Source organism: Abramis brama, assembly GCF_963993115.1.
Source record: "Abramis brama genome assembly, chromosome: 25".
Classification (NCBI taxonomy): Eukaryota; Metazoa; Chordata; class Actinopteri; order Cypriniformes; family Leuciscidae; genus Abramis; species Abramis brama.
In genome coordinates, this window is record NC_139987.1 from 24,604,990 (window position 1) to 24,615,127 (window position 10,138).

The window sequence follows — 10,138 nt, forward strand, 5'->3', positions numbered from 1 at the left end:
ATTAATAATTTTAATTTAAGAAAGATATGTTTAGATAAGGCATTTTATGTAAGTTCATCAAATTAAAACGCATAAAGCTATTTTTGAACGAATCTTTTAAAGCAGGCATCGCGGTGGACGCCTCGTTCAGCGCAGATCACATTCACAACATGCCGTTTGAGAATTCCGACAATAATTCCCGCTTCTTGTCATTTACATTTCACAATGATTCTAGATTAATTTTTATAACTGCACATTTTGTTAATTTTTATAAATTAATCTTAGTTTGGAAATAGAAATTAGGGTGTTTAAATTACATTTATTTGTTTCTTTTTAATCCCGAGTGCATTGTTTACACTTAAATAATGGATATTTAAAAACAATTAGACTTAGGTCTGTGATAATCAGACAATGATGCATCAGTTGTTGTCGCTGGTGAAGGGAAGTCAGATGTAATTTGAGGACTTGTCTGTTAGTCCAGATATTTGTCAGTGTCAATGTCAGATGAGATGGAGGGGTTTAAAGACAGCAGAAACTCTAAAACTCCTGGAAGTTTTTCAGTATCAAAAGGTGATAAACGTCTAGCAGAACAATAATGAAATTCAACATGATGTTTATTATATTACATTAAGTAACTTGATGATTTCACAGGATATCCATTGGAGCCATGGCACAGTACTCCTGTAAAAAAGGTTGGTTGTTTTTTAAATTGTTTTATGTTATAATATCACTCATATGAACTCCTTCAATTCTATTTAAAAAGCATCCCATGATGTTTGTTGAGAAGGTATACAGAACTGTAAAATACACAATGGGTGTTGACTTTGAATAAGCTAAAATAATTTTACTGTATTCATTTTTTTTGGGATATTTTTAGTCACTATGTGACTTCCTTCCATTTGTGTTCTTAAATTGTTTTGATGAATTTATGATTATTCTAAGATGTGGAAATTAGAGATCATAAAAAATAAGTAGTGGCCTAAATTCTGACTGATATAATCTAATCCTACACTTGAGTATGAGGAACACATATTCACTGTTAACTATGACTTTTGCCTCAATAAGCTCCTAATTTACTGCTTATTAATAGTTAGTTAGGTAGTTGTATCGTTTAAGTTTAAGTATTGGGTAGGATTAAGGGATGTAGAATAATGGTCATGCAGAATAGAACATTAATTTGTGAATGATATTACTAAAAAAAGTAATGTTTTATTGCATGTTTATCTTGCATTTTCTCAGTAAACAGAATGCATACTTTTTACACTTTTAATGTGTTTTGTTTGCATTGTTTGTATATTGCAATGTTCCTTTGTATTTATTGTAATGGTGATTTTTGTGTTCAGCAGTTACATATTAAATTCAAATAAAAGAGATTTGATGTTCATTTTATGATACTCAATTCTTCAGAATCTTTTTGCTGCTTATGAGACCCCAGATGTTTCCTCCACCAAGGTCCAAGATGAAAACAGAACGAGACCAGCAGCATTGAGTTTGCATGATCTCTCAAAACCATCGTCCTCTTTTTCATTAACGCAGAACTTCCAGGTACATACATTTTGTTTGAAACGGCTTAAAGTGATTTCCCACATTTGCTGCTTTTTGCTTGATAATTCCTAGTTTTCCTGAAGACTATTTCATTTTAAAACTGGTTGGCATATTAACTTTTGGATGGGTTTGTGGCTCAAGTATTGTCCTGTTTTTGTGATGTTAGCAGACAGATAATGGGTTGGAGGTCTCCACCATACAGAGGCAGCGGCTGGAGATGCAGCTTCTCATGGCAGAATTAAAGGACCGGGACCAGGAGCTCAACTCTATGGCAGTTGCCCATCACAAGCAGCTGCTGTCCTGGGAGCAGGACCGTCAGAGAGTGCTGATCCTGGAACAGAGATGTTCCCGAATGGAGGGTGAGAGTGAATCCAGTGTGAAGTTCACTTATAATTTTGCACCAAACACACTAATTTAGTTTTAATGACCATTTCCACTTTTTTTTCTGTCCTGTAGAATAAAACATGTTGTTTTTGATACTGTACCTTTAAGACCTCTGTATTAAACACTTAGGCCTGGTTTCACAGACAGGGCTTAGATTAAGCCAGGATTAGACCTTAGTTCAATTAGGACATTTATGTAGCTTTTATAAACGTGCCTTTAAAAAAAAAAAAACATAACTGATGTGCATCTTGAGACAAAACAATGGCTACAGTTTTAAATCATTGCTCAATTTGAGCATCCGGACCAGTTTGAATAAATAAATAAGCGGACAGTATGATCAACTCTTTTGATTCAAAGTAGCAAGAAATTCAGTTTTCCTTGAATGTAAGCGTCTCTTCTGCTCACCAAGGCTGCATTTTGATCAAAAATACAGTGAAAACAGTAATATTGTGAAATTATACTGATCTGAGCTGATTTGTATTTGAGTATATTGTAAAATGTAATTTATTCCTGTGATCAAAGCTGAGTTTCCAAACAACAAAACAACCATAAACATAGCCATTATGTTAAGACTGTGTCTTAAGAACTAGTATGATCAACTAGAAGTTAGTTAGGGGTAATCAGTCTTACTGTTCGGTGTCAAATTAGACCAATCTACGTTTTTATGTTATTAACAGTCTTAAAGAATAAAATTGGATGACTAACTTGTAAGACTAGTCTTAACAGTTTATGCAACTGGCCACAGTCTTCAGTGTCACATGATCCTTCAGAAATCATTCTAATATGCTGATTATTATTAATGTTGAAAACAGTTGTGCTGCTTCATATTGTTGAAAAACCGTGATCATTTTTTTTCAGGATTCTTTGATGAATAGAAAGTTCAAAAAAGTTTTTTGTAACATAAATGTCATTACTGTCACTTTTGATTAATTTTGTCCTAGTCATTTCTTTAAAAAAAAAAAAAAAACGGTATGGTGTAACTTCTCTGCTCATGGTTGCCTAGATGAGCTGGAGAAGCGTAATGAGGTGATCAGAACTCTCAGTAGGCGGACGAAGGTGGCGGAAGCGAGAGAGAAAGACTCGCACAGAGATCTCAACACCACCCAACAGCAACTACACGAGCTGAGCCGGAGACAGATGAACACCAGCAGACATGAGCAGGACTTGGAGGTGAAGAAGTACATTTTTCTTTTTTACTCAGAGCCTTTGGTCTAGCATGTCCCATAACCTGATCCCATCATTTCTTGTCTTCTATCTTGCATCAATTAAATGACACTCATAGGAGAGGAACCAGAGTCTGAACTCCACAGTCATGAAACTGTCATCACAGGTGGGGCAGCTGCAGGTGCGCGAGGAAGAGCTCAGCTCCATGCTCAAACTGAAGGTAGCAGAGACTCAAAACACTCACACATCCTTTATCTTATGTCCTATGAATCAGACACATTCATGAAAGTGCATGCTTTTTTATCAGGATAAAGATGTGATTGAGGCCACAAATCACATTTTAGAGCTGTCTGGTCGTCTTTGTGACCTAGAGAAATCTATTGAAGAGCTGCGAACACGTGAGAGCAAAACGCTGCGAGAAATGGAGGAACACAAACACCGATTCAGAGAGGACAGACATGAAAACAACCAACTAAAAGGTAGATAGGGTTATTTAACAATCCCAGAGTCATGATTGGTGCTCGCCGGGAATCCTGCCATGTCTTTATCGGTCTCTTGCTTACTGTAAATCTACTGTAAGAAAAATATTAAAAATACGCTGTCGGTATGTTTAAATTTTTTTTTTTTTGCAGCTGAGCTTCAGGAAAAAAACATTGAAAACAACAGCCAGAGAGAAGAACTCATCCGCTTAAAGCAGGAAAACCAGCTTCTGAAGAAAGAGATCTCTGCTGTTGAATTTCAGAGGATGAGTATGTCAATTAAAGTTCACAACAATGTTATTAATGCCTAAAAAGGAAATTTATTGATGTAAATCTTTTAAAAAAAATGTTTCGGAACAGCCATAATAAAACAAAGATAACAAACAGCAATAATGTCTAACAAACACTAACTTTATGATTAATGTTTTAAATGGTATTTGTGTCTGTTGTCCAGATGAAGATAAAAGCTGGAGGAATGAATTACTTGAACTATCCCGATCAAAACAAGCCCGAGCTGAATCTGAGCTGGTCTGTCTGCGGCAGGTGATGGTTTTTTTTCTTTCAAAACTCCCTCTTTTTTCATCGTCCAATGTCAGTCGGCATTCATTTTTAGAAATATCTGTCCTTCCCACTTGTTCTTCTGGAGCAGTTTTTCCAGTTTGTCAACATGCATCTAAGACTTCCTGCATTCCTTTTCCATGACATTTAACTTGGTTGTGATCTTTTCTTAAACACCACCAGTAATCTTTCATTAGTTTGAAACCAACTGTAATGTTTTTCTGTGTTTTTAAGGATAGTTTCGGTCTTTGATTCTGCCATTAACTAGTCTACAAAGATACACCTGTGACCTCCTTACATAAATAATACAATTAATATTTTATGGACTAGCTGTTTTATTAAAGCTCTGTGTCGTGCCTAACGACATCCGTTAGCTGTTCTAAATTCACTGTAAACCACGGCTTCACAGGGCTTATTGCTTTATTATTTTCTATGAGTTATTTTAAGTATATAAATTATTTATTTTAAGTATGGCGTGACCAAACCAATCAACATATCTGATGTTTAAAATATATTTGTGTCCTAACCAGCCAAGACCACATTTGGTCAGTTTTTTTTTTTTTAATCACATGGTCCAGTTAGGTAGCCCCGCCCTCCATGAAATCTCATTGGTCTATAATCCTTCTCCACATTACTGGATCTACAGCATCTGATTGGTTATGATTTGCTTCACACCAAGTTTAGAGATAATGAATGACTGATGCATGTATTTGTGACAGGTGTGTGAAAACCAACAGAACGACCTCCAGCTGCTGAAGCTGAACTTGGAGAGCGCCAGAGAGGCACTCCGACATTATGAGGGTCAAAGGTCACGTGAGAGGTGGGCATCTACAATGTGCAGTGTATTATAAACTTAAATTGCTTATTTCAGCCACTTGCTTTACTTCTGTCCAGACCGGTGTTATTTTAGTATTTGTATATACTATTATATTTGTTATTAATATTATACATTAGTGCTTCAACGTCAACTTATTTCAGTTGGTTGCCATCGTTTTAAGTTATTCATCTAATATTTATATGTTATTTCAGCTTTATTTCAATTTACAAAAAATGTCTTTATTAGCTTTAGTTTCATTTTAGTGAAGGATAATAACCCTGGTGCAGACATCTTGAGTTATGAGTGTTATTGTGTTCGTAGGGCTGATTCTGGTTTAGGAGACAGTCATGTGCTAGAATACAGCGATCATCAAGGGACAGAACTAGAAACAGGGCTAATGTCCACACTCGGCCCATCGGTTTTAACGCAGCATCCTTGTGTCGAAATGGAAACGCAGACTGACCTTGGCGCAACTTTGAGCGCCACGATCCATGAAGTCGCAGAACAGTCAGCCATAGAGGAAAGTTGCTCAGGCACCAACAGCGTTAAGAACACCTGTACAACTCGCCGGTGTGATGTCAGTGAACAAGAGTCAGCCGAGAAGGAAATGAAGGAAAGAGTGAAGACCTGTGTTGAGTTGTTAATCCAGTCCGCTCCTTCAGCTCTCTGCGGTGAAAGCGCTAACAGCCCATCAGAAGCTCCACAGAGTCAGGCAGTATATTCTGACGCTAGAGCAGATGTGGATGTAATGGCTGTCATTGACTATGATGCAGAGACAGGAACTCCTGTCTGTGTTGTCGATGTGGATATCAATCCAAGATTCTCTTGGTAGGATTAACTAGCTTTGTCTTGTGGGCTAGATTGTAGTCATATGTAGGCTTGCATTGAAAGCTCTGCAGATTTCCACAGAATCCGAATGCAAAGTTGCTTGAGTTTTGGGTAAAAGATTCATACAATTGGCAGATGCTTTTATTCAAAGAGAATTCAATTGCATATGAGTTTTGCATTTCATCAGGTCATGCATTCCCTAGGAATCAAACCCATGACCTTGGCTATGCAGGAATGTTAAAAGCACAAACTAAATGCCAATATAATTTTTCCTTTTTGGTCGTTTATTAAAGGAGAAACATGTATTTTATATCCCTCCAGCAGCACAAAACAGAATATAGTGCAACAGTTGGTTTCCCGAAGTAAAAATCTCATTATTTTTCTCCTTAGAGTAATTGATTTTTAAAGATAACTTTGAGCTACGAAGATGTTAATCGATGCATTATTTTGACTTGTTTATAAAATGCATTATTATGACTTATTTTGACTTGTTTAGAAAATAATCACGTTTCACAGTGGTATTCCTGGTGAGAAACAAACATTACCCATGATTCTGCAAAGAAATCTCCACCAATCAGAGAATCGAAACGAGCAAATCAAGCCAAAAGAGTGCTTTAGCACCCTCCCACTCACATGAAGCACTGAGAATGACGTAATAAAGTTGTGGATATTTATGTGCAAATTTTGCAATTAACAAAAAAATGTTTCTATATACATTAATCAACATCTTTAAATTAATAGTTAATATTTAACCATTGTGATTATTTCAAAATGCCAAAATAATGTCTTCTATTGTCTTCCATCAGAATTTGGATAATTTGATAATGTTTCCAGCCATCAATGGTGATCTTTCATCTCTGTTTTTACCACGTTTTACCATATTAAAATTCACTGCACTAAAGTTTGCAGATTTCTTTGCAGATTTAATCTGGGCATGTTTTGATATCAATGCTAATAGGTGTGTTCGACTTGAAGCGGCGCTTTGCACACCTATCAGTCTATGACATCAAAGTACCGCGAGAGCGATTAGAGAGCAGGTGGCTCCATATGCTTTCGAATCGCTCTCGCGGTACTTTGATGTCATACACTGATCAGTCTGTGCAGCGCCGCTTCAAGTCGAACACACCTATTGTTGTTGGCCTGATAATAATTGTGCCTTTCTCTTGGTTAACTAGCACAGCAGATCTGAGCCTTCACCTGGATTGTCCCTCCCCCTCTCACCATAGTAGGCGGAGCTCTATCAGTTTACCCGATTCTACAATAAGCATTGAACTCCATGGCAATGAGGTAGTCCACCACATCACAACAAACACTTTACATATATTGTTCTTATTAGGGATTTTTCTGTATTTATATGGATTTCTAGCCTGGAAATCCAGACCTAAATCTGAAAGATTAATGGTCTGGCATTGACTAATGAAAATCGGCCAGCTCGAGGGGCGGCACCAAGCATGCATTTGAAAATCTCACTACACGCAATTGGATAACACTACGACCAATCACAACAAGCCCCGTACACTACCAGCGGAGCTAACTGGTAGATTAGACTCTAACCTATATTTGGTCGGCCAAACAGCAAAAATGTCCTTCTTGCAAAGGAACGATTCGAGCGGCGTCTTCTGTTCCTCTTTTAGATAAAAAGCCAAGTCTAACTCGTTCATTGTAGCGGCCAAAGCCGTTTCAAACAACTGGTGTCCATCCATAGCCATCTTGCAATGTTTACTAATGACTTCGACATCACAGCGCTGTCGTCATCTCGCCTCTGGCCCGCCTTTATCAGATAACCCGATGTGATTGGTGCAGCTCGGATCGAGGGGCATATTTAATGAGCATCATTACTCAACGCCAGAGTGACTCGCTGAGCAAATTCAACTTGTGCTCTCGTGAGAACTCTGGATTACCAGGGTAATGGATTTCTGTATTTATGTGTAAATCAGGATAAAAAAATTGTTGCATTTTCAAATACATTTAAATTGCATCTATTTGTTCTGTAAAATAATAATAATAATGATGATGATCATGATGATAATGATTATTATTATTATTAAATACTTATTTTTTTACAGTACTATATTATTACTGCAATATTAGTATATTTATTAATTTATATTTTATAATTTAAACACTAATAACATAATAGTATTTATTATTATTTTTATTTTATTATTATTATTTATAAAAAATATTTTATTATTATCATTGCAATAGTAATATATTTATTTGATTTAATTTTATAATGTAAATAATAAAAAATAACAATAGAATTTTGATTAATAATTATTATTAAATACTAATTTTTACAGTACAATTGTATTAATGCAATAGTAATACATTTGTTATTAATTTCACTTGTGTTTTAGGCATATTTAAATTAAAGGTATCCATGCTATCAATCTCTGTATTTATCGCATGTATATTTGCATCTCACGCAGGATTGTTACAGCTCGTCCACAAGCCGTTTACAGCGGCTGCTGGCTGAATCTCAGGAAATGGTGGCAAGTTTGGAAAGCTCTGCCAGGAAATCTGACAGCCCAGTGAAATCTCAAAGCCCCACAAACTGCAATGCTGAATGTCACCTCCAGAGTAACCATGGCTATGGCAGCCACTCCCAGTCCGCCACCCAGAGCCAAGAGGAAAGCCAACCATGCAGGGTATGTCCCTTTAAGAGGATGTAGGCTGTAAGTAGGGGTGGGTGATATACCAGAGACACGATTAACCGGTAAACATTTGTCAACCGGTAGAGATTTTGGACTATCGTCTCAATCGTGCTTACACTCGCACTCATGTTGCTGTGCTGCATGGTCACAAAAGTTTGCATGCTTTTTTAACCATTGCGGTATAAAAACAAATGATTTTAAACCACTGAAGCGCAGTAAGCAGCGAATGACAACTAATTTCATTGTATGCGCTCGCTCTCTGAGAGAGTTTCTGATCAAACTGAGTGCTTTTTTGCCAACTAATTGGACTTGAACGGTTAAATACACATACTTGTGTGTCAAAGCGACCATGGCTTTGCAACATTGCGAATGTTTATGTCTTAAGTGAACGTAAATAGTTGAGAAAGAAAATGCATGAGTATATTGGATCCGTACAGTCGGTCTTAAAGTGACAACACCCTCGTTATCAACAAAAAAGAGAAAATCTCTCACTGCTCTTTACTGAATCACTTCTGTAACTTTAATTAGAATAAATGAATATTTAATTTACATGAACACTATGCAGTGTTTTTCAGGTTGAAAATGGTGATGAGAATTATGAAATTTCAGTGGTATCCAAAATAAATATATCGCTATCGTGAATTAAAATTTAGGGATGCACCAATATGAACATTTTGGCCGATACCAATAACCAATAGTTCTTTATATCTGAAAGCTGATAACCGATATATTGGCTGATAAATCTAAATCCAAATTTGTATATAAATTTTTCTGATTACAAAAACAAAAGTCTCACCATTAAATCCATGTCTCAAGCATACAATTATAATGATGTTCTCATTATAATTTTATATGCATCTTAAGTGTCTCATCTGAAGGAAGTAATCCATTATTTATCAGCTTTAATATATCAGCCAAATTGTTCTAATCGGGCCGATAACGATAACAAAAAATGAGAATTTATCGACTGATACCGATATGGTGGCCGATGTATCGTGCATCCCTAATAAAATTTGATTTTGGTCATATCACTCACACCTAGCTGAATGATTACTTATTACATCACATTTGCACAATCATCTAATGCATAGTAAAAATTATGCTTCAAGATTAAACTGCAACTAAATGGCATTTCCTCCTTAATTTCCTTCAGGAAAGTGACTCAACGCACATTTGCTACAAGGAAGCAAGTAATCCATAGAGCCACGAGAACCGGTGGATCCCTGTTCATCTTCTCTACCTGCTTCTGAAAAATAAATCCATTTTTGGCAACCAAAGAGTTTTGCAAAGCTAACATGTAATTTTTACAGATGCTGTATTACTACTTTTTTCATCAAAATCTATTTTTATGATATGTGTACTAAAATAAGCATTAGTGATTAATTCTACACAAAGCACTACCTCTGCCTGGACAGATGTTAAGATGTTATTTATAAACTACTTTCTTCAAGTGTTAAACCTGTCTTGCAAGATGACACAATGGCACTGGTTGTTTTTTGTCATTCCAGTTTCCCGTGTCATCTAACCTGTTTGGTTTCTAAGATAATGAACTGGTATGTGGCTCTAGTCTAGATCATTGTTTTTTACACCTGAAATCCAGTGTTCTTACAGTAAGGAGAAGGAGCCATCAACCTTTTCTAAAGCCACTGAAACACCGTGTATTTGCATAATCTCAGGACATTTAAGAGAACAATAAAGGTCTTTACATGCTACCATTGACTTGGTTG

General features: G+C 36.3%; 1 protein-coding gene across 5 annotated transcripts; it reads left to right on the forward strand.

Moving 5' to 3' along the window:
- The first annotated feature begins 98 nt into the window (after positions 1-98).
- Positions 99-10,123, forward strand: ccdc62 (coiled-coil domain containing 62). 5 transcript variants are annotated; one of them, XM_084104535.1, is made up of 14 exons: positions 99-549; positions 631-671; positions 1,387-1,524; positions 1,691-1,883; positions 2,912-3,078; positions 3,191-3,292; positions 3,380-3,551; positions 3,705-3,821; positions 4,006-4,094; positions 4,829-4,929; positions 5,248-5,754; positions 6,930-7,041; positions 8,187-8,405; positions 9,565-10,123. In XM_084104535.1, the coding sequence occupies exons 1-14, from the start codon at positions 477-479 to the stop codon at positions 9,610-9,612; spliced, it is 2,079 nt and encodes a 692-aa protein (XP_083960661.1). In that variant the 5' UTR covers positions 99-476; the 3' UTR covers positions 9,613-10,123. The 5 variants fall into 5 exon arrangements, 4 of the variants coding, with proteins under 4 accessions (XP_083960661.1, XP_083960660.1, XP_083960662.1 ...); XM_084104534.1 differs by having other exon boundaries at positions 108-549; positions 1,694-1,883; XR_014604651.1 differs by lacking the exon at positions 9,565-10,123 and having other exon boundaries at positions 108-549; positions 6,935-7,041; positions 8,187-8,325.
- The last annotated feature ends 15 nt before the right edge of the window (positions 10,124-10,138 follow it).